This window comes from Girardinichthys multiradiatus, chromosome 5, assembly GCF_021462225.1.
Source record: "Girardinichthys multiradiatus isolate DD_20200921_A chromosome 5, DD_fGirMul_XY1, whole genome shotgun sequence".
Taxonomy (NCBI): domain Eukaryota; kingdom Metazoa; phylum Chordata; class Actinopteri; order Cyprinodontiformes; family Goodeidae; genus Girardinichthys; species Girardinichthys multiradiatus.
The window spans coordinates 23,235,918-23,261,233 of NC_061798.1; the positions used below are offsets into that span (position 1 = coordinate 23,235,918).

The 25,316-nt window shown below is 41.1% G+C and overlaps 1 protein-coding gene across 1 annotated transcript in view; it reads left to right on the forward strand.

Moving 5' to 3' along the window:
• Positions 1–25,153, forward strand: part of LOC124869069 (up-regulator of cell proliferation-like) — a 33,674-nt gene extending 8,521 nt beyond the window's left edge. Inside the window, exons 3-15 of the mRNA XM_047366785.1 lie at positions 4,088–4,171; positions 4,359–4,442; positions 5,399–5,497; positions 5,651–5,737; positions 6,865–6,951; positions 7,048–7,119; positions 7,214–7,294; positions 7,802–7,921; positions 8,797–9,076; positions 9,148–9,184; positions 9,951–10,220; positions 10,318–10,584; positions 20,254–25,153. Coding sequence (XP_047222741.1) covers positions 4,088–4,171; positions 4,359–4,442; positions 5,399–5,497; positions 5,651–5,737; positions 6,865–6,951; positions 7,048–7,119; positions 7,214–7,294; positions 7,802–7,921; positions 8,797–9,076; positions 9,148–9,184; positions 9,951–10,220; positions 10,318–10,584; positions 20,254–22,706 — 4,021 coding nt within the window. The 3' untranslated portion in view covers positions 22,707–25,153. The remainder of the gene's footprint in view (positions 1–4,087; positions 4,172–4,358; positions 4,443–5,398; positions 5,498–5,650; positions 5,738–6,864; positions 6,952–7,047; positions 7,120–7,213; positions 7,295–7,801; positions 7,922–8,796; positions 9,077–9,147; positions 9,185–9,950; positions 10,221–10,317; positions 10,585–20,253) is intronic.
• The last annotated feature ends 163 nt before the right edge of the window (positions 25,154–25,316 follow it).

A 25,316-nucleotide genomic window follows, 5' to 3' on the forward strand; every position in this document is an offset into this window, starting at 1 on the left:
ATGGTTCGGTAGTCCTTGGCAGTGACTCGCCCATCTAGCACAAGTATTGAGCCATGGGAATGCCATGATATGGCTGCCCAAACCATCACTGATACACCCCCATGCTTCACTCTGGGCATGCAACAGTCTGGGTGGTACGCTTCTTTGGGGCTTCTCCACACCATAACTTTCTCAGATGTGGGGAAAACAGTAAAGATGGACTCATCAGAGAACAATACATGTTTCACATTGTCCACATCCCAAGATTTGCACTCCTTGCACCATTGAAACCGACGTTTGGCATTGGCATGAGTGACCAAAGGTTTGGCTATAGCAGCCCGGCCGTGTATATTGACCCTGTGGAGCTCCCGACGGACAGTTCTGGTGGAAACAGGATAGTTGAGGTGCACATTTAATTCTGCCGTGATTTGGGCAGCCGTGGTTTTATGTTTTTTGGATACAATCCGGGTTAGCACCCGAACATCCCTTTCAGACAGCTTCCTCTTGCGTCCACAGTTAATCCTGTTGGATGTGGTTCGTCCTTCTTGGTGGTATGCAGACATTACCCTGGATACCGTGGCTCTTGATACATCACAAAGACTTGCTGTCTTGGTCACAGATGCGCCAGCAAGACGTGCACCAACAATTTGTTCTCTTTTGAATTCTGGTATGTAACCATAATGTTTAGTGCATTTCAATATTTTGAGCAAAACTGTGCTCTTACCCTGCTAATTGAACCTTCACACTCTGCTCTTACTGGTGCAATGTGCAATCAATGAAGACTGGCTACCAGGCTAAATGACTAAAATGACAGGGGTTTCAGTTTCATTGTCCAACCCCTGTATATTCTACATTGTCAAGTGATTCTAATTTCTGCCTTATACAGAAAGCCTACAGTATATATATATATATATTGCATGCATATATGCCCCCAGTGCCTCCCCAGCCTCCTTTCTAGCTCCGCCCCTAAGTACCGGCAATAATTTAAAACTACTTTCACCCTTGATTATTACCAAGAACTCGTACTCGTTGTCTTCCACTTTATCCAGGATCAGGTCGCAGGAGCAGCAGACTTAGTAGAGAGGCCCAGACTTCCCTCTCCCCAGAAACCTCCTTCTGCTCCTCCGGGGAGCTTTCCAAGTCCGGCCGAGAGACATAGTCCCTCCAGCGTGTTCTTGGCTTCCTCTTGGTGGGATGCGCCTGGAACACTTCCAGGGGAAGGCGTATTTTTAATTCATAATATTCACAATATTATGAATGAGAGCATTAATCATAGACATTGCCTAGAGACCCATGGTATCTTAAAAGGAGCAGTGTGTATCTGGAGGTCAGGTAGCAGGATCTGTCAACAGGACACCTATTAGTTGTGCACTCCACAAATCTGGGCCCGTATTCATAAAGAAACCTAAGACTAAAAGTAGGTCCTAGCTATTTATTTTGTTATTTTGAGTACTTTTTGAGCAAACAGAAAGGCAAACCAACACCAACATAAACATTGCCTCCTTGGTGATGGTAAAAATAAATACTGTAAAAAATAAATTCAATTAAAATAAGGCATTTCTAAATTGCACCAACAGGAGAATATTCAAGACAATCTGTGTACTACAATTCCACTTTGTTCAAGACAAATTTTACTGCTGTCTACAAAGGTCTGAACCTTCTTTGAAAAAAGACAATTTGCACTATTGCCCTCCAAGAAACACACATTGAATTGCATAACTGTCATGTAAAGTCTTACCCCTAATAAGTGAATTTACACTACTAATGTTCAAACCAGAAATACAGATTAAGCTGCACAACAACTGAACAATAAAGAAAATCTGTTTACAACTATTGCACTTTTAACAAGACAAAAATTTAACTGCACAACTGTCACGTAAAGCTTACCCTTCTTTGAATAAGACAATTTACACTACTACAATTCAAACAAGAAAACACAGATTAAAGTGCACAACTGCCATCTAAATATTGGCCCTTTTTGCCTTTCTTGATGCAAAGTAATACTTTTTATTTTTACTCAGTAACAGATGTGATTTCAAATGTAACTGAGTAAAATATTTAAATGAAAACATACTCAAGTAAAAGTTCAGCTTTTTACAAAGTACTTAAAAAAGTACAAAGTACAGACGAATTGTACTTGAGTACAGTTAAACAAGTAAATGTAACTACTACCTTTGTACCCCTGGTCATTTATTAATAAGCTACAAAAGAATGTTTAAGAAGTAACCTAATGCAATACTGAGTAATTACAGCATGCTAACATAACTTTCCCAAACAATATGAAGTGACTTGCGCTGTTACACGGACATAGCTAACGACTAACAACTAAGACAAAAACAAACAGCCCTACATTTATGTGCAATTAGTGAAATATTCAGAATAGCTGACAAATCAAAGGAGACAAATCAACACCCCTTTCACTCAATGGCTATTTAACACATTAGTAAAGGCCATGATCTCATAATGTAGCTTGGACCAAGATACATTATGAGATCATGGTCTTTACTATTTATTGTAACCTAATATTACTTTTCTATGTAGTAGTTTAGATTTAGAAGAATTTCAGTAGTCAAAACTGTAATATTTTCTGCTGAAAATAAAATATGAGGCCTAAGTAGCTGAATGTAAAGAGGAGTTAGCGTATTACTAATTAATAGCAAGCCTATCTTGCCACCGGCTCTAGCCTACATAACACATTTCATGCTCCAAGAGATGACACAGCTGCATGCCTTTATCTTTTACTCGTTTCTCCTCTTCTTATTTTCTCTTTCTCCTAAACTGGGCAGTTGATGGCTTTGATCTTTTCCTGTCCATCTTCCATGAGTGTAATTGACACTGGAACGGAGTAAGTAGTAGGTTATCACCGCTTATCGCTCACAACATGAATCAAAACACTTTGGACCTAAATTAGTTCACTTTTCTTCATGTGCAGATTCGTCTTTGTATTATCTTTTCAGCAATTTCACACAAATAACCTGTGAACAATTTCATATATTTACAATATTATGAATGAAATGTGCTCTGTTTAAGAGCTACTAGGGTACTAATTGTATTAGGTGCGCTTTAATGCCCCTTTTCCACTGGCTCTTTTTAGGTGCTGCGGTTCCACTCTCTCACTCTATTAGGCACGGTATCTGCTGTGTTTCCACTGAACCTGGAGCTATGGCTTCAAGCCCCACTTCCAGACATCAGCTTAGTGCACTGTGGTGCTAATAACGTTACTGTGGGACATTGTCATATTAAAGTAGTCTGTGTGAAATGATAATAAATAAATAAATAAATAAATAAATAGAAAATAAAAACATAAATAAACACAATACAAATAATTATTGTATTATTCTATATGCAATTTTCCTGATTTACTGGGATTATTATCTGGAACACAGGATGTGAGGGGAGTGTGGCAGGAGAAGTGGAGAGGAGAGATGTTGTTGCCTGGACTGGTAAAGCTCCAAAGTTCACTGAAGAAGTTATAATTTTGAACAAATTCAAAATTTGTTTGAGGGGACTTTGGCCCCTCTTGCCCCTGCCTAAAGCCGGCCACACTTCAGACGATACAGCATAAAGAAACTGAATTGAATTGATCATAACTTACTAAGTACTTACTGAAATCCCAGCCCACTAATTACATGGTAGTTAGTGTACTGTAAAAGAAAGAGTTACTCATTTCTTTTGATTTTTCCATGATGTCACACAAGGAAGCAGTGTTACCTGTAAAATACATCCACAGATGTGCCTCCATTTAACTCAAACGTTCAGTTCAAATCAGAAGCTTAAATAGCCATGAGATGATAATTTGGGCGTGTCAACATTTTGTGTATCTAAACTTCTAATTTCTCCAATAAATTCTCCCTCATTATTTTGACATTTAGTATAAATAATTTTAGTGATCCTATCGGACTTTCAGTTGGAAAGGTTTAGTCTGACTGAAAGTCAAACAGTGAGAAAAAACCAGTCTTTTTATATAGTGTGTAAAATAAATGGTTTCAACTGTATGTCATCTTCAACTGTAGTGAGCTTGGGAATGCACTTTAGCTCGTTTGTTCATACACTTTCGTGTCATATTTAGCACATACCTAAACTTGATTTTACTCATGACTCTTGCTAGGGGCAATGTCAAGAATCTTGTGGCTACATTCCTTGAAAAACAGCATGCAGAAAAGTCTTCTGGCTTAAAGGACAAAGACAAAAAGTAAGAGGGACTTCCACATTTGAAATCACAATGCTATTAACACAAATTCTGACATATCAGAAAAAAATGAAGATAATTAATATTTAAGTAATGAGAATTGGAAGTGTGTCATTAAATAATAGTATTTGTGCATCACTCAACAAGTTTCATTATATTGTTTCTTTAATAACAATAAAATGCCTTTCAGATTGAAAAAGTCACAATTAAGCGGATCTTTGAGTGCAACGTCTGAAAGCTCCATTGAAGATCCTTTAGATTTCAAGGGCACAAGGTAGGATAACATAAAACAGTTTTCTGTTTTTTTTTATGGTTGATCATGAATTTGTTGTATTCTTAGATGTAGATTGGGATTCCCTGTTTTGTATATTTCAACTTTCACCTGCTGTGGAGGTACTAAAATAGGTAATATTTTTTTAATGGTCACTCTTGTCCAGTGTTTTCCTTTTACTCCTTCATTGAGATTAAAGGATGTTGTCTCTACCTTTAGTAGTGTGTTTAATTTATGCCCGGATCAGTCCTAACGTCCTGTCTTTGTTAATTTGCTCCACATTAGCATGACAATGCAGTCTGTTTGTACACTTATTTACCAAAATTATCTTTGCAATGATAACATGAGAAATTCATTAGACATATATAAAGATGAATGTCATTTAATATCGAGTTTTGTTGTTGAGGGATCCTTGAGTAAGAAGTTGATAGTAACTCAGGACATTTCTTTTCAAAATATTTTCTATTAATTGTTTTTTTTTATTTTTGCCTAAGATTTGTTAAATAAATATTAGAATTTGTGTTGTGTGGAAGCTTGACAGGTTTATGTTCTAGTTATTAAACTCAGATTTTTGTTTAACTTAATGTTTTCAGATCAGGGAAACCAGACTGTTTGAAAGCATGTCTTGATAAAATTAAAGTATACTGCACTGAAAGTCTATGGCTACACATATCTTGCACAGATCTTGTGTTTTTGAGCTTACTAAGTTTCCAGGCCCATAGTTTTGAGCTTACTTTTTATTAGTTTTTTTTTAGTTTTTTATTTTGGCTTCATATTCAGAATTAAAAATAATGACTTGATATAATCTGTGTTTAATGTTTTGTACCGGAATGCTTTTAGAACATGATGAAGACCAGATCATTTATAGATTGAAACTGTAAAACTGACAGAGGCTGTTCCTTCTTTTTATCATGACTGTACCATATATCTCAACATATTATAATGTGTTCCTATGAAAGGGATTTCAGACTGAAGAAACTAAAGTCAGATGCCAGTGGATCCTTGAGTGCCGAGTCTGAACACTCTATTGAACATCCTTTAGATTTCAAGGGCAAACGGTAAGATAACATATACCAGATTTTAGGTTTTCTGTTTTTTTTTTTTTTTTTTGATCATGGATTCATTGTATTTTTAGATGGTGTTACCTGTTTTGTATTTTTAAGTCTCACCTGCTGTTGTGGTACAGATTTTTTTTAATTTATACTTTTCAGATCGGGGAATCCAGACTGTGACTACTCCCTCTATGAGACTGAATCAGACTGGTCAAAAGATATCCCTCTTCATTTTTCAAACAAAACGTGAGCAAGACCTTTAAATCTACTGCACTTCATCGTCCTTCTTTTCATCTTTAGCTAAATATATTTTCATGACACGTTTTTATTACTTTATTCCAAAAACAGTGTAAGTTTCACACTACCATTGTGTCTTTTTTTACACTTTGCTACAAAAGATATTAAGATAAATCCGCCAGTTAACTTGCTCTTAAATGTTCTTTTTTAGTACTTTTTAACATCTTATCTTAATACAAGGGCAACAACCCAATATAAGATACAAACATCATAGAAATAAAGGCCTTAACATAATAAAACAAACAAATGGATACACTGGAAACAGTTGATAAACATTGAGTGCATAAATTCCCAACAAATATTACAGAAGGCCTATCCCCATGAGAGAGAAAGCCCACAAGAACTTACACTCAGTTTTGTCTGCACAAACTTTAGTGTTTTTATTTTAATGACTAATGTCATCTCCATTTTCAAAAACCAGATAAGCTGAATGTTCCATTTTTGTAATAAATGCATATTACTTTTTTCTAAAGTTTATGCAAAAACATACTAAATTAGAAGCTTGATAAAGTATGCTCATGTCAATGCAACGTGCTTAATGTATTTATCTGTCTATTAATTTCTTTTTAAATTTGGAGACTAAAACGAGAGGTCAAGATCAGAATTTTCTGTCCCAGTTACTAATCTGTATAGTTTTAGTAAGGTTGTTGGCACAATGTTGCTACTGAAAACACAGTTGCTTTACGGTGCTCATTTTATCCATATTACTGCCCTTTCCAGGGACGTTCTTATTGCTGCAGTCTCTCCTTTTCTTTTTCCTGTCCTTCCTTTTCTTGACAGTAACAGATATTTTGTCCCACCCAGAGTTTATGCAGGACAGCCTTGATTTGATGCTCCAACGCAGGTTAAAACGCAGGTTAACTCAGTTAAAAAAGCTATCACAACATTCTGGCAATATGTCACCTGAAATAGACCTTGGTTGCTTTTCCTATCACATCCCAACTTTCCCCTCTTCCACCTTGGTCACCTGTTTCTTTTGCTGAAAACTTTCCAAAAATGTCTAACTGTGTACACTTGACAGGAAAACTGCTTGTTGATCTCATGAAACAGTGCATTTTTACACGTGATGTTTTCAGATCAGAGAAACCAGACTGTGACTATTCTCTCTACGAGACAGAGTCAGCCTTGTCAAAGGAAATCCCTCTTCATTTTTCAGACAAAAAGTAAGCAAGAACTTTATTTTCTACAACTCTATCTGCAACTCCTTGGGTTTTTAGCACTTTTCTTGGCTAACCTGTTCTGATTCCCCTTTCTCACAGAGAAATATCACTAGTCATTCCTAAACACCGGCGAAAACCTGGAACTGTATCTTCTGCTACATATGCTTTCAAGTATGCTTATACTATAATTTTGCATATACTTGGGTCTAATCAATTACTCATTGCAAAAAATTATGTACTGTGATCTGTGTGTTTTGACTTTAAGGTCTAAAGTACGAAATCCACCACCTGCTGCATATCATGTTGTAAAAACTGATCACAGGGCCCCTCATGACATAGTCCACAGGTAAAATTCATGAAATGCAGTAACTTGTATAAAACTATAATCATAATAGGATATATTTGCTGATATTTAAAGTGTAGTGGATTAATTTCAATGTGGGTTCCTCAATCCTCTAATTGTGTCAGGTGTTTTTCCAATATTTAATAGATTGTTAAGCATTCTTTCAGAACAAACACATTTCAGACACATATCAAATGTGGTCTAAAGAGTATATAATACTAGAGCTAAAGTTTTCAGCAGCCAGTTGGAAATGCTGTTTTAAAGGCATTGTGCAAAAGTAAGCAGTCTAAGAACACATTTAAAATTGATTAGGAAAAATAAAACATTTAATGTTCTTACATATTCCTGTAGGTGGAGTTAAAACATGTTGCATAATAAAAATCTCTGAATTCCATAAAATATGTAAACATGCATCAACTGTGCCTTTATAGCTATGTCTTGTATAATCTACACCTTACAATATGAAACAAATACAGACTGACAAATGTTTTTGCTGTTTTTTCTTTTCAGTGCCAAACGGGACTATCCAGAGATAGCTGAGTCCATATGTTCATCTGACACCTCTGATTTTTCATCACTTATATCTCAGGATTCCCAGAGCAGCAGTGACACAGTTTCACAAAATGATTGGTATAGTGCTTTTAAAATTCAGTGCAATAACATGTTGATGATGTGGAACTGAAAGATTTAGTGTGAGCTCTAATGAGACTATATACACGCTATATTGCAAAACGTATTGGGTAAAACCATCAAATCAATAAATTACAATCACTTCCATGGCTACAGATGTATAAAATTTGGCGTGGAGAAAACTGTCCTCACCTCAACCTTCTTGAACACCTTTGGGATGAATTAGAGCGGAAGCTGCAATTCTGGGTTTCTCATCTAACAATGAACACACTCCTAAACCTAGTGGAAGATGCTTACAGAAGAGTTAAAGTTGCTATTACTGGCTATGGTGGATCCATCAACAAATTGGACCTTATAGATTAAGAATAAGATCTCATCAAAATTCATGTACATGTTCAAGCAGACAGACAAATACTTTTGGCAATATAGTTTATCTGGTGGAGTAACTTACTGCTAGAACTGTACAAGAATGACAGCGTTGTAGCCTACAGGCAAACATTCATTCTTTAAATTCTTTATATCTAAGCCACATGTAGAACCCACTGTCATGGTTAAACTGCTCCTCCATGCTCCACAGAATCCTGCCATAATTACAATAAACCACCACAGCCTCACTACAGACGTTTTTCTAATACATAACACTCTCTGCTCCCTATTATGATCTGTTACGGGCATGAGGGAACCCACCTTGTTCATTGTATGTTGTCAAAGACGTTGTTCAGACCCTGCAAAGAGAACTAGCATTCTAGATGATTTTCTTTGAAACAGCTTAGAAGGGATCTTCATTTGTTGGATGTTCGGACTTGACAAATATAATCCAGATTTATTTATGTCTTCCTTTTCTAATGAACTGCCCCTTACATTTCTTGTATCAGCCAGGGTGATTTGATGTGTGACATTTGCAACCAAAATGCAGCTGAAAAGATCTGTCAGACCTGTAACAGCTTCTTCTGCGTGCCTCACGCCCTTCAACATGGCACAATGTTGCAAAAACACATTCTCAAAGACATCGGCAGTGAGGTCCAGGACAGATGCTGCCTGCATCAGATGTCTAAAGATTATTACTGCAGAAATGATCAGATGCATATTTGCAGTATTTGGGTGGAAGGAAACCACAAAAGACATGACATCGTTTTACAGAAAGCAAGGCATCAGGTAAACATGTCATAATAACTGGGAAAATATTGTGTAGCTGGAGTCTGGCTATTAATACACTTTTCTTATAGGTGCATGTTGGTGAGGACTTTGGGGAGCATGATGCAGGTTAATTACCAGTTTTTTTTTTTTTTTGCATTTTTGTCACCATTGTCTGTATGTTAAATATTTATTTTAGACATAGGGAAATGTTGTAGCGTAAATAACACCAAAGTAAAAGTAATGCTGTAAGGACAATAAACAGCAGGCATACAAGTTATACTTGAAATCTGCTTTGATCACATCTGACTAAATGGGTAAAGGTCCTTTATCAGAGTAGTCAGCTAGTCTGCTGGACAAAGGGGCATATTGCCCAATCACAACCCGCCTTCCCTCTTCTTCTGCACACAAAAAACACACTTGTAAATATGGTTCCTTGTCCGTATTTATTTAAGGGTTTTACACACTCTTATTGTTTGTTGGATTGATGTCGATATACAATAGGAGGGATAGTAACCAAAGTCAAATCCTGTGTTTGTGCACATAAACCTGGCCAATAAAGTTGTTTCTGATATTTATGATGGTATAATCCCTAAATTATATAACTGCCACTGACCTTTCTCCTGACCTGTAAAACACCTGGTCTTGCTGGGAAGTTATATAATACTGTCAAATCAGGTATGTGGTTCAAATGAGATGCAGTGTGTTGTAGGTCATTTTTACTTGTGGGGATTGCTGCTTTCATCAAACAAATGCTGCAGATGCAGAAAGTTTTTAGAGTGGATTCTTTCTTGTAATAGTTTCTGTTGTACATCTGAAAAAATCTTGTTTTATAAGATCAGGATGTCCTGTGCATTGTAGCAATGTGTAACTTATTCTATTTTTTGTTGGCCAGTGGTGCCCCCTCCTGGTGAGATCAAGTTCCTGAAAGTGAAGCCAACCTCTGTGGTGTTGACTTGGGGACACCCGCAGGAACTAAACGTCACTAAGAAGTTCAAAGTTAAATGGAGCACTTTAACTGAGGCACAGGGTTCGTTAGTCATTCAAGATTTGAATAAAGTGGAAATAAACAACCTTCAGCAGGGAGAGCAATATTTCTTCAGTGTGGCCACAGAAGATGAGAATGGCAATTTGAGCAAATGGGTTAAAGCACGTGTTTCCACAGGTAAAAGTCAAGAAGCCAAAAAATGTTTTTTTATTGGGTTCATTATAAGTTCCATTGTTTTTCAAAGCTTTCTTTTTATTTGTCTCCCCTCTTGCAGCGGTGCCACCTCCTCAACATTTGAAAAAGGATTATTCAGAACCCTCGACCCTATCTTTAACTTGGAGCGAAGGAGAAAACATGGAGGGAATCCCACATCAATTCCTGATTACTGTCACAAGTCAATTTAAAGACCCTTTTGTAATTTACACAAAGGACTGCCACAAGACATTATCTGACTTAGAGCCAGACACAGAGTACAATATATCAGTCTCGACCTTGCTGAATGACAAGACCAGTGATCCAGTCTCTATCATTGTACACACAGGTGAGATTGCTTTTTATCTTTAACAGCCAAACACACCTCTGCATTTAAAAGCAAATTTACTAAAATATGTCAGAAGCAAACTTACACCATCTACAGGTACAGGGGTTGGACAATGAAACTGAAACCCCTGTCATTTTAGTGTGGGAGGTTTCATGGCTAAATTGGACCAGCCTGGTAGCCAGTCTTCATTGATTGCACATTACACCAGTAAGAGCAGAGTGTGAAGGTTCAATTAGCAGGGTAAGAGCACAGTTTTGCTCAAAATATTGAAATGCACACAACATTATGGGTGACATACCAGAGTTCAAAAGAGGACAAATTGTTGGTGCACGTCTTGCTGGCGCATCTGTGACCAAGACAGCAAGTCTTTGTGATGTATCAAGAGCCACGGTATCCAGGGTAATGTCAGCATACCACCAAGAAGGACGAACCACATCCAACAGGATTAACTGTGGACGCAAGAGGAAGCTGTCTGAAAGGGATGTTCGGGTGCTAACCCGGATTGTATCCAAAAAACATAAAACCACGGCTGCCCAAATCACGGCAGAATTAAATGTGCACCTCAACTCTCCTGTTTCCACCAGAACTGTCCGTCGGGAGCTCCACAGGATCAATATACACGGCTGGGCTGCTATAGCCAAACCTTTGGTCACTCATGCCAATGCCAAACATCGGTTTCAATGGTGCAAGGAGCGTAAATCTTGGGCTGTGGACAATGTGAAACATGTATTGTTCTCTGATGAGTCCACCTTTACTGTTTTCCCCACATCCGGGAGAGTTACGGTGTGGAGAAGCCCCAAAGAAGCGTACCACCCAGACTGTTGCATGCCCAGAGTGAAGCATGGGGGTGGATCAGTGATGGTTTGGGCTGCCATATCATGGCATTCCCTTGGCTCAATACTTGTGCTAGATGGGCGCGTCACTGCCAAGGACTACCGAACCATTCTTGAGGACCATGTGCATCCAATGGTTCAAACATTGTATCCTGAAGGCGGTGCCGTGTATCAGGATGACAATGCACCAATACACACAGCAAGACTGGTGAAAGATTGGTTTGATGAACATGAAAGTGAAGTTGAACATCTCCCATGGCCTGCACAATCACCAGAAAAAAAAGACGCATTTTCTTCAACTAGAAATACGAAGAATTTGATGTGCATTTGTATTTAATACCACGGGGTCAATGCTTTGTAGAATCACCTTTATCTGCAATTGCAGGTGCAAATCCCCCCATCACCTCTGACTAGCTTTGCTGTCTCTGCTGAAACATCAGACTCCCAACTGTCTCATCCCGCCACCACCATACTTCACCATGTGGATGGTCTGTTTAGTGTAATTTGCAGTCACCCCCAAATTACACAGCCTGTCTCCGCTGTACGAAGGTACGGAGGTGATCAAAAAAGCATGCGCAGTGAGCATGTGCAATAAGAGAGCCTAAAACAACTCATTCTGTGAAATTTAAACTAGTTAAAACTGCATCACGTTTCGTTTTTTGCATTCGTATACAGGACCTTCTCAAAATATTAGCATATTGTGATAAAGTTCATTATTTTCCATAATGTAATGATGAAAATTTAACATTCATATATTGTAGATTCATTGCACACTAACTGAAATATTTCAGGTCTTTTATTGTCTTAATACGGATGATTGTGGCATACAGCTCATGAAAACCCAAAATTCCTATCTCACAAAATTAGCATATTTCATCCGACCAATAAAGGAAAAGTGTTTTTAATACAAAAAACGTCAACCTTCAAATAATCATGTACAGTTATGCACTCAATACTTGGTCGGGAATCCTTTGGCAGAAATGACTGCTTCAATGCGGCGTGGCATGGAGGCAATCAGCCTGTGGCACTGCTGAGGTCTTATGGAGGCCCAGGATGCTTTGATAGCGGCCTTTAGCTCATCCAGAGTGTTGGGTCTTGAGTCTCTCAACGTTCTCTTCACAATATCCCACAGATTCTCTATGGGGTTCAGGTCAGGAGAGTTGGCAGGCCAATTGAGCACAGTGATACCATGGTCAGTAAACCATTTACCAGTGGTTTTGGCACTGTGAGCAGGTGCCAGGTCGTGCTGAAAAATGAAATCTTCATCTCCATAAAGCTTTTCAGCAGATGGAAGCATGAAGTGCTCCAAAATCTCCTGATAGCTAGCTGCATTGACCCTGCCCTTGATAAAACACAGTGGACCAACACCAGCAGCTGACACGGCACCCCAGACCATCACTGACTGTGGGTACTGGACTTCTGGCATTTTGGCATTTCCTTCTCCCCAGTCTTCCTCCAGACTCTGGCACCTTGATTTCCGAATGACATGCAGAATTTGCTTTCATCGGAAAAATGTACTTTGGACCACTGAGCAACAGTCCAGTGCTGCTTCTCTGTAGCCCAGGTCAGGCGCTTCTGCCGCTGTTTCTGGTTCAAAAGTGGCTTGACCTGGGGAATGCGGCACCTGTAGCCCATTTCCTGCACACGCCTGTGCACGGTGGCTCTGGATGTTTCTACTCCAGACTCAGTCCACTGCTTCCCTAGGTCCCCCAAGGTCTGGAATCGGCCCTTCTCCACAATCTTCCTCAGGGTCCGGTCACCTCTTCTCGTTGTGCAGCGTTTTCTGCCACACTTTTTCCTTCCCACAGACTTCCCACTGAGGTGCCTTGATACAGCACTCTGGGAACAGCCTATTCATTCAGAAATTTCATTCTGTGCCTTACCCTCTTGCTTGAGGGTGTCAATAGTGGCCTTCTGGACAGCAGTCAGGTCGGCAGTCTTACCCATGATTGGGGTTTTGAGTGATGAACCAGGCTGGGAGTTTTAAAGGCCTCAGGAATCTTTTGCAGGTGTTTAGAGTTAACTCGTTGATTCAGATGATTAGGTTCATAGCTCGTTTAGAGACCCTTTTAACTTTTAATGATATGCTAATTTTGTGAGATAGGAATTTTGGGTTTTCATGAGCTGTATGCCAAAATCATCCGTATTAAGACAATAAAAGACCTGAAATATTTCAGTTAGTGTGCAATGAATCTAAAATATATGAATGTTAACTGTTCATCATGACATTATGGAAAATAATGAACTTTATCACAATATGCTAATATTTTGAGAAGGACCTGTATACACACGCCTATATATATATATATATAAGCGTGTATATATTAGCAATTGTTTACATTAGATCAATTATATCAGTTACTGGGCAACATACATTAATTAAGGTATTCTAAACTGAGCAATTAAACATTAAATGCACCAAACTAAGCAACAAATTTAGCATTGCTACACTCTGTGAACTCACCCATTGAAGAACAAACCATATGAAAATATAGGTCCTTCTCAAAATATTAGCATATTGTGATAAAGTTCATTATTTTCCATAATGTAATGATGAAAATTTAACATTCATATATTGTAGATTCATTGCACACTAACTGAAATATTTCAGGTCTTTTATTGTCTTAATACGGATGATTTTGGCATACAGCTCATGAAAACCCAAAATTCCTATCTCACAAAATTAGCATATTTCATCCGACCAATAAAAGAAAAGTGTTTTTAATACAAAAAACGTCAACCTTCAAATAATCGTGTACAATTATGCACTCAATACTTGGTCGGGAATTCTTTTGCAGAAATGACTGCTTCAATGCGGCGAGGCATGGAGGCAATCAGCCTGTGGCACTGCTGAGGACTTATGGAGGCCCAGGATGCTTCGATAGCGGCCTTTAGCTCATCCAGAGTGTTGGGTCTTGAGTCTCTCAACGTTCTCTTCACAATATCCCACAGATTCTCTATGGGGTTCAGGTCAGGAGAGTTGGCAGGCCAATTGAGCACAGTGATACCATGGTCAGTAAACCATTTACCAGTGGTTTTGGCACTGTGAGCAGATGCCAGGTCGTGCTGAAAAATGAAATCTTCATCTCCATAAAGCTTTTCAGCAGATGGAAGCATGAAGTGCTCCAAAATCTCCTGATAGCTAGCTGCATTGACCCTGCCCTTGATAAAACACAGTGGACCAACACCAGCAGCTGACACGGCACCCCAGACCATCACTGACTGTGGGTACTTGACACTGGACTTCTGGCATTTTGGCATTTCCTTCTCCCCAGTCTTCCTCCAGACTCTGGCACCTTGATTTCCGAATGACATGCAGAATTTGCTTTTATTCGAAAAAAGTACTTTGGACCACTGAGCAACAGTCCAGTGCTGCTTCTCTGTAGCCCAGGTCTGGGGAATGCGGCACCTGTAGCCCATTTCCTGCACACGCCTGTGCACGGTGGCTCTGGATGTTTCTACTCCAGACTCAGTTCACTGCTTCCGCAGGTCCCCCAAGGTCTGGAATCGGCCCTTCTCCACAATCTTCCTCAGGGTCCGGTCACCTCTTCTCGTTGTGCAGCGTTTTCTGCCACACTTTTTCCTTACCACAGACTTCCCACTGAGGTGCCTTGATACAGCACTCTGGGAAGGGAACAGCCTATTCATTCAGAAATTTCTTTCTGTGTCTTACCCTCTTGCTTGAGGGTGTCAATAGTGGCCTTCTGGACAGCAGTCAGGTCGGCAGTCTTACCCATGATTGGGGTTTTGAGTGATGAACCAGGCTGGGAGTTTTAAAGCCTCAGGAATCTTTTGCAGGTGTTTAGAGTTAACTCGTTGATTCAGATGATTAGGTTCATAGCTCGTTTAGAGACCCTTTTAATGATATGCTAATTTTGTGAGATAGGAAGTTTGGGTTTTCATGAGCTGTATGCCAAAATCATCCATATTAAGACAATAAAAGACCTGAAATATTTCAGTTAGTGTGCAATGAATCTAAAATATATTAATGTTAAATTTTCATCATGACATTATGGAAAATAATGAACTTTATCACAATATGCTAATATTTTGAGAAGGACCTGTATATAAATATATATATATATATATATATATATATATATATATATACGCTTATATATATACTCGTACTCGTCGTCTTCCGCTTATCCGGGACCGGGTCGCGGGGGCAGCAGACTCAACAGAGACGCCCAGACGTCCCTCTCTCCAAACACCTCCTCCAGTTCCTCCAGGGGGAGCCCAAGGAGTTCCCAGGCCAGCCTAGAGACATAGTCCCTCCAGCGTGTCCTGGGCCGTCCCCTGGGCCTCCTCCCGGTGGGACGTGCCTGGAACACCTCCCGAGGAAGGCGTCCAGGAGGCATCCGGTATAGATGCCCGAGCCACCTCAACTGGCTCCTCTCGATGTGGAGGAGCAGCGGCTCTACTCCGAGCCCCACCCGGATGGCCGAGCTCCTCACCCTATCTCTAAGGGAGTGCCCGGCCACCCTACGGAGGAAGCTCATTTCAGCCTCTTGTATCCGAGATCTCGTTCTTTCGGTCATGACCCAAAGTTCATGGCCATAGGTGAGGGTAGGAACGTAGACCGACCAGTAAATTGAGAGTTTTGCTTTTCGGCTCAGCTCTCTCTTCACCACAACGGACCGGCACAGCGCCCCCATTACTGTGGCAGCTGCACCGATCCGTCTGTCAATCTCCCGCTCCATTCTTCCCTCACTCGTGAACAAGACCCCGAGATACTTAAACTCCTCCACTTGAGTCAGGAACTCCCCTCCAACCTGAAGAGGACAAGCCACCCTTTTCCGGTCGAGTACCATGGCCTCGGACTTGGAGGAGCTGATCCTCATCCCAGCCGCTTCACACTCGGCTGCGAACCGCCACAGCGCATGCTGTAGGTCTTGGCTAGAGGGGGCCAGCAGGACCACGTCATCTGCAAAAAGAAGAGACGAAATCCACTGGTCCCCAAACCCGACCCCCTCCGGCCCTTGGCTGCGTCTAGAAATCCTGTCCATAAAAGTTATGAACAGGACCGGTGACAAAGGGCAGCCCTGCCGGAGTCCAACATGCACTGGGAACAGGTCCGACTTAGTGCCGGCAATGCGGACCAAACTCCTGCTCCGCTCGTACAGGGACCGGATGGCCCCTAGTAAAGGGCCCCCGATTCCATACTCCTGGAGCACCCCCCACAGGGCATCACGAGGGACACAGTCGAATGCCTTCTCCAGGTCCACAAAACACATGTGAACCGGTTGGGCAAACTCCCATGAACCCTCGAGCACCCTGTAGAGGGTATATAGCTGGTCCAGTGTTCCACAGCCGGGACAAAAACCACACTGCTCCTCCTGAAGCTGAGGTTCGACTATCGGTCGGACTCTCCTCTCCAATACCCTGGCGTAGGCCTTACCAGGGAGGCTGAGGAGTGTGATCCCCCTGTTGTTGGAACACACCCTCCGGTCCCCCTTCTTATGAAGGGGGACCACCACCCCAGTCTGCCAGTCCAGAGGCACTGTCCCCGACCGCCACGCAATGTTGAAGAGACGTGTCAACCATGACAGCCCTACAACATCCAGAGACTTGATGTACTCAGGGCGGATCTCATCCACCCCCGAAGCCTTGCCACCGCGGAGCTTTTTAACCACCTCGGTGACTTCAGCCTGGGTGATGAAAGAGTCCAACCCCGAGTCCCCAGCCTCTGTTTCCACCACGGAATGCGTGATGGCAGGATTGAGAAGATCCTCGAAGTACTCTCTCCACCGCCCAATAATGTCCTCAGTCGAGGTCAGCAGTCTCCCGCCCCCACTATAAACAGTGTTGGCGAAGCACTGCTTCCCCCTCCTGAGGCGACGGACGGTTTGCCAGAATCGCTTCGAGGCCAACCGGTAGTCCTTCTCCATGGCCTCACCGAACTCCTCCCAGGCCCGTGTTTTTGCCACAGCCCGGGCCGCAGCACGCTTGGCCTCACGGTACCCGTCAGCCGCCTCAGGAGTCCCACAAGCCAACCATAGCCGATAGGACTCCTTCTTCAGCTTAACAGCATCCCTTACTGCTGGTGTCCACCACCGGGTTCTGGGATTGCCGCCGCGACAGGCACCGCAGACCTTACGGCCACAGCTACGGGCAGCAGCATCGACAATAGATGCGGAGAACATGGTCCACTCGGACTCTATGTCTCCAACATCCCCCGGGATCTGGTCGAAGCTCTCCCGGAGGTGGGAGTTGAATACATCCCTGGCCGAGGGCTCTGCCAGGCGTTCCCAGCAGACCCTCACTATGCGCTTGGGCCTGCCAAGTCTGTCCGGCCTTCTCCTCCTCCAGCGGATCCAACTCACCACCAGGTGATGATCAGTGGACAGCTCAGCCCCTCTCTTCACCCGAGTGTCCAAAACATGCGGCCGAAGGTCTGATGATACGACAACAAAGTCGATAATCGACCTCCTGCCTAGGGTGTCCTGGTGCCAAGTCCACTGATGGACACCCTTATGTTTGAACATGGTGTTCGTTATGGACAATCCGTGACTAGCACAGAAGTCCAATAACAAAACACCACTCGGATTCAGATCGGGGAGGCCATTCCTCCCGATCACGCCTCTCCAGGTGTCACTGTCATTCCCCACGTGGGCGTTGAAGTCTCCCAGCAGAATAATGGAGTCCCCGGGAGGGGCACTATCCAGCACCCCCGACAGGGACGCCAAGAAGGCCGGGTACTCTGCACTGCCACTCGGCCCGTAGGCTGAAATGATAGTCAGAGACCTCTCCCCAACCCGAAGGCGCAGGGATACGACCCTCTCATCCACTGGGGTAAACCCCAACACGAGACGGCTGTGCTGGGGGTCAACAAGCACACCCACACCAGCCCCCGCCGCCTCTCCCCGTGGGCCACTCCAGAGTAGAACAGAGTCCAACCCCTCTCAAGGAGATGGGTTCCAGAGCCCACGCTGTGCGTGGAGGCGAGCCCGACTATTTCTAGTCGATATCTCTCGACCTCCCGCACAAGCTCAGGCTCCTTCCCCCCCAGCGAGGTGACATTCCACGTCCCTAGAGCCAGCCTAAGCATCCGGGGATCGGGCCGCTGAGGTCTCCACCTTCGTCCGCCACCCAATCCTCTTTGCACCGGTCCCTCACGGTTCCCCCTGCAGGTGGTGGGCCCACTGGGGGATGGCCTATATATATATATATATATATATATATATATATATATATATATATATATATATATATATGCATGTATTTATTATTATAGCGAGATCTAGTCCATCTTTAGTGAATTATTTTGAAAATCCGGATGTTGTACTCGTTCTGTTCTCTGTTGGTGCGGTGTAATTCATGCATATTGACTGCGGTCGTGCTCCATTATCCGGTAAAAAATACACTCCGGTCAAAGACGAATTATTGGTCTGTACACATTAACTTAAATAAAATTAAACATAAATGCCCCAAAATTAGCACAATAAATTCTAGCTTCTCTACTCAGTGAAGCAACCCACTGAAGAACAAAAACTTGTGAAAATATCTGGATCCAAAAAAAATTAAAGTGAGGCAGTTTAAACTTTTTTTACTTCCCCAGAATGAGTTGTTTTGCTCTGACTTCTGCATTTATCACTGGCTTTTATTGTGCAAATCTGTGGATGCTTCTTGGATCACCTCTGGGCTCTGCAACGGAGCGGATCGTTCCGATGTAAGTCCGGACTGGAATGAATGGCAGCAAATGGGGTGGCAGAGCGGAGCAGATACGAACGTTGTGTAAATCCAGGGTTAGCTTATGACACATGGTGTTTTGCATTTAGGCCTAAAATTTCCATTTTATTTCATCTAATCAGAGCTCCATCCTCTATAGGTTTTGCTGTGTCCCCTATGGTATGTGGCAAACTACAAAAATGGACTTCTCATGGTTTTATTTCACGATAGCTTTCTTCTTGCTGCATACTGTTCCATAAACGTCAGATTTGATGGTTGGAAGAGTAATAGTTGTCCTTTCAACAGATGTTTTCGTCTGAGCTAATTTATCTAATTCATCCCATCCTTGCCAGATGGGTCAGTTGAGGTGGACAGCAGCAGCAGGGGTTTGCTGTTGTGCCATAGTCTTTCCAGTGCCAGATGATGGATTCCCTTTGAAATTATGTACTGCTTTGTGTTGGTTCATCATAAAAAATCCAAATAAAATACACTGAAGTTGGCAGTGAAAGATGACAAAAGGTGAAAAGCTCAAAACGCATGATAACTTTTGTAAGGCACTGTATCACACTACACATGGTTTAAAACATGTGCATATTTTTCACCTCGAGACATTTGTTGATGAAAAAACACAGAAAGCCCTCTGTGGAGATAGTTCACACTGAATACAGGTAATGCAACTCTCACAAAACAAATTCCATGTCTGTTTATCTTCCTGAAAAGAGTGGGTCAATTCTTTGGTAATATTTCAAAGTCTACATCATTGTGAGTTATAATGACGGTCAAAGGTTTGTAAAAGATATTGGAGATATTCAGCTGGAGGGAAATGTAGCAAATGGCTATGGTCCTTGACGTACTCATCACTTCATGGAGGTCTATACTATTTAATATAACAATGTAACGTGCAATTTAAATGAAAAAAGTAACCTCTGAAAAACTGCAAACAATTTTTTGTGTGTTTTTGCAGGTTTAGTTGTTTTCCAAAAGAATATTGTCTGGTAATCTAAAACCACATTTCCGTTTGAACCAAATCCAAAGAAAAATACATTTTTAAACATCTTGATTAAAAAAATCCTTTGTAGAAGTGCTTTTCAATACTGGATGGAAAGATTTTTCCCTAAATGAATGTGAAAACATAATTTATTGCTTTCATCTTTTTGTTTGACAGAGCTGTGCCTCGGGGGTATGTTGTCAAAGATCGGACTTGAAGAACAGTATGACATCATGCTCAAAATTAGCAACATCCAGCAAATTAATTGCAGTGACACAACAGAGATCAGTATCAAAACACCAGAATCCCTTCCAGAGGCCTTTCTAAAGAGACTTTTCATGTTGAATACAAATGCTAGAAGTGTGAAATGTGTGTCAAGTGATTTGGACATGGACAAGAAGAATGCCATCAACCCTCTGGATTTGATAACTGGACTGTTTCTGTGTTCAGACAAATTCCTTCAGCAGACTATGGTTGGGAAAATGGTACTCTGTCAGTTTGCAGTCCCACTCCTGCTGCCTAACAGTGAAACAAAAGAATTGACAATGATGCTGTGGTCTATGCGTGAAATTGTCCGAAACATCTCACCCTTGCAGCAAGCATTCAGAAGGTCAAGCAATGAGGAAAGACTTGTGTACTCTGAAATGCCTCTTATATCATTTGTCAGACTGGGGAAGCATTTCCTTTCCAAGTCCCAGATGTTAAACACACTACTAAGTAACACAGAGCAGTACCATGACATATTTTACCATTCTGCCTTGGAGTGTGGAGATGTGCCTAGAAGAATTTCAAATGGGCTTGTCGAACTCAGCTGGTACCTTCCTTGTGGCATCAGTGCTGTAGATAAATTCAATGAACCACTCGCTATTGCCAACCTTAGAGGGGATATCATGGCCTTTAGTAAGCAGTTTACATTTCTCTGTCAGTCATCTGCAGTTGTTTACATCTTCTGTGATGAATCAGAGATCGAATATTTCAAACACCTGCAAGGCAAATATGTTCAAGCAAAAGTGATTCTGATCAGCAGCAAAAAGGGGAAATCCTTTAGATTAAAAATGATGACAGTTAAACAAAGACTCAGAACAACAAATATAAGTGAGATAAAAACAACTGAAACAGAATTAGCAAGGGCCCTCCAGGAATCTGTTTCTAAGATACTTGAGAAGAGGCCAAAGAAAGTGTCTCTGGAAAATCTGGCTGAAATAGCTCAGAGTTGTGAGATCCTAGTAGATGAAGATAGTGATGAATGCCGAAGTGCGCTAAAGAACGCAAATAAAATCACTGAGCGTATTGATAAAATATTTGAGTTCAAAGATGAAGAACTGCCTTCTCAAGGAAACATCTGGAAGGCAATCTCATGGGTGCAAACAGAGCAATGGAGACTGCGCAAAGTTGGCAAACTGAAAGCTGAAGAGTACCGTAAGTCTCTGGAAAAAAAAGAAAGAGCTTTCAAAAGGAAGCAGCAAAGGTTCAAGATGACAACTACAATATCAAACTTCCTTAATGGGTTAAATGTCTCTGAAGTTCACCGCTCCTTTTTTCTCAAATGGATGGAAATGGCACTGGAGGATTTGTCCCGGCACCAGCTTTCAGCTCTGCTGGTTCAATACGAGGCATTAAAACAAGAGTCTCCAAGAGAAACAAAGAAAATAGCAGATTTTGACCAACAATATTCGATTTGCTCTTTACGAATGGAACATTTTTTTCGAGAGTGTGGGCAGCGGTATACATGCGAAGATGTCCTACCAGAATTCAGCAATCTGAAGAAAAAGATAAAAGAGCTCCCTACATTGTTTGCTCAGATGCTGCTAGATGGTTTGCCTTTTGAGCTTGTAGATGGGGATGCAGGAAACATTCCCATGAAATGGATCAATGGTGTTTTAACTGAACTTCACTACCTTATACAGTCCAACAGTAGAGTCAAAGTTATTTCTGTCATTGGCATAGAAAATTCAGGAAAGTCAACTCTGCTCAATGCCATGTTTGGGACCAGCTTTGCTGTCAACAAAGGAATGTGCACTAGGGGGGCATTCATGCAGCTGATCACTGTAAGCAAATATGTAAGTAGGGATCTAGGCTGTGACTGCATCATGATCCTTGACACTGAGGGACTAAAGGCACATAAGATGGTCCAGAATGATCATAGCCATGAACGTGACACTGAAGTAGCAAGTCTCGCTGTGGCACTAAGTGATATCACAGTAGTCAGTATTTCCAAGGGCTGCTCAGTGGAGAACGACTTCTTGAGGATGGTACTTAATGCACTGACAAGGGTAAAGATTGTGGACAAGAAGCCATTGTGCCATTTTGTTCAGGTTGACATGACTGGAATGTCTGTTTCTGAGGGAATGAAGAACGAAAAGGCATTGTTAGAACAAGTCACTGTGATAATCCAGAGGGAAAAGGCAAGAAAGCTCTCTGATGTGGTGGAGTTTGACCCTAGCACCTGGAACTGGTACCTTCCTTATGTTTGGAAAGGAACTCCACCAATGGCTTCTTACAGCACTGCCTACAGTGAAACTGCACTGGCTTTAAAAAGTCGACTGCTAAAGGACCTAAAAAAGTGCCCTGCGAGAGGTGATCTGTTGGATTTTGCAAAGAGGATAGAAAGCTTCTGGAAATCTCTATGAGGCATGGCAAGTTTCTCTTCTTTCAAATGCAATAACAACCTAAAGAGATTTATTTCACTTAAAGAGAACGACCCACATATAACTATAAAAATTGAAAAGAAAAAAAACTATTGAAGAGCATTTGGCGATCTTTGCAAATAAACAGTTGAATCTGTGTTTGCCTGGAATCAGATAGAATGAAAAATGTTTGAAAGTTCAAAAAGAAATCAATGTTGAGCAAGAGCCTTAGCATGAGATCTTCACAAGTTCAGCCAAACCCAAGGAACCAAAACCTTTAGTATGCTATATTTCATGGTCACCTGTGTATTGTATCATTACCCGTTTGGCGTGTTTAACTTCATAGGTAAATTCTGGGTGGATCCAAGTAGATCTGGCTTATCATACAGAAGCAATGGACACGGTATTCCTACATAAGTTATTGTAATCCACCTATTTCTTAGTTGTACTGCTGCACTTTTGATTGTGTCTGCAATTCCCTGTAAGGTAGAGAGCATCGCATCCAAGTGGTTTGTTTGGGGATTTAATTGTCTGAAGCGAGCTATAATTCTGACGCAACTGGTTTACAGTTAAGCTAAATTAGTTTTTGGTCTGTTTTGATGATCACACTCTTATAGAGATGTCCCTGTGAAGCTCCAATGTGTCCTAGCATGAGTACTTGTTGTGCTACACACTCAGATGAAGGTCTGTTTATAGATTTAGCAATGAAACGTTAAACATTTACTCCCAGTTGAAACGGGATTACTATTCCTGCAATTAGGGGATTATTTCACTTTTGTTATGACCAGATGAGGAAACCAGACAAATTTGAAGCAGCCACCGAAAACCCTGTATGTTGGCCTATTATAATTTGTTAACAAAAAATCCATGGAGGAAAACCTGCACCCAATGTCATTGTTGCCTTTGACCTGCCACTGGTGAAGACATGTGGCTTCTGAAAAGGTTTCTAGCACTGCTGAGGGAATGTCAGGTATGAATCTAGGTTTAAGACAGGTAAAGTATTGTGTTTTATGATTGGTATGACTGGTCATTTTATACCAGCATCTCCATCCCTGAATGTATTCTCGATCTACTACTACGATCAACATTGTAAAGTACCTTAGGACGACATGTGTTGTGAATTGGCGCTATATAAATAAACTGAATTGACCTGAGCCCTGCGATGGACTGGCGACATATCCAGGGTGTACCCTGCCTCTCGCCCATAGACTGCTGGAGAGAGGCAATAGGTCCCCCGCGACCCTGTATGGAAGAAGTGGCTATAGAAAACGGATGGATTGGTCACCTATTTCAGGTCAACCTCCCAATCTTCGAAATGCCTCTTTTCCATTAGTACCTACTCTACTCAACTTTGGTTGGATCGGCTCTACACGGTTTGGTACGTTTTCCATTACAATTAAGTATCATCTCAATGTGGGCAGGATCATCAATAGCAAGGTAGCCCCACAGTCTGAAGCAAGCAGGTAATATAAATAATAATGGTTACCAATTGAAAAGCTTAAAAAGCGCATTGAGACATGCTGAACCGTGCTGAGTAGTGACTAGTGGAAAAGGGGCAAAAGAGAAAAGAGCAGCATTTAACATGTTAAAGTTGATATTCTTGACAGACTGTTTATTAACATGAAAGATTGCAGGTTTGGAAGATGTGAACGCAATTCAGTCAAAGCATCACAGGGTTATAGGAATAAGGTGGATATTGCAACTGTGCTTGTCAAACTACATGAGAGGCTATTCCATCTTAAATTCAGTCAAACACTTGAGAATAATTGGTCACCTCTTACCAGTAACAAGCTCTGAAAATGTTGGTGTTTGGCTCTAGGACTTTTACACTTGGCTACGCATGGACTTGTGGAAACCTCTACTGTTCACCAATTTTACCTCCATTATAAGGTTAGCAAAAAAACACGAAAGCTTTTTGAAGTTGTAGTAATAAGCCTTTTGTAGTAATAAAATATTGACAATCTCATACTGACAAATTTTGAAAAATCTGTCTTTTAATATAAGTACATTCATTCAGAGGAGGAAAAACTCTATGGTGGAGGATCATGGACTCTGAAATATCAGGAGACTTCAAAACATTTTATGAATTCTGCCAGAAAACTAAAATATGCAGTGATTGGATCAATCAGCACACAATGATCCAAGACATTTATAATCAAATCAACAAAGAAATGAGTCACATTCTTTTTGACTTTTTAAACATGCTTACCAGGGGTGTCAAAAGGTTTGATCGGTGCTGTATTTTTAGGAGTTTAGCTTTTCTCATTGTGTTTTTTATTTGATTAATGTCTACTTTTGATGTATTTTGAATAGGAAATATATATCTGCACAGGTACTTATCTTACCTGCCCTGCCTTGTTCTTATGCATTTTTTTACTTTTTGGTCATGTAATTTTTGGAAAAACAAAATTAAAAATGTTTCAAATAAAAGACTACATGGCATGGTCTAACTGATGACTGTACAAATAATAACATTTCATTAGCAAAAATAAGTACTTTGAGACAGACAGGATATCATGAAGAAATAAATTATTTTATAGATCTAAATTTTTGGCAGACATCAGAAATGATAATATTACTGTTACTAAAGTATTTATGTGGTTATTTGCATAT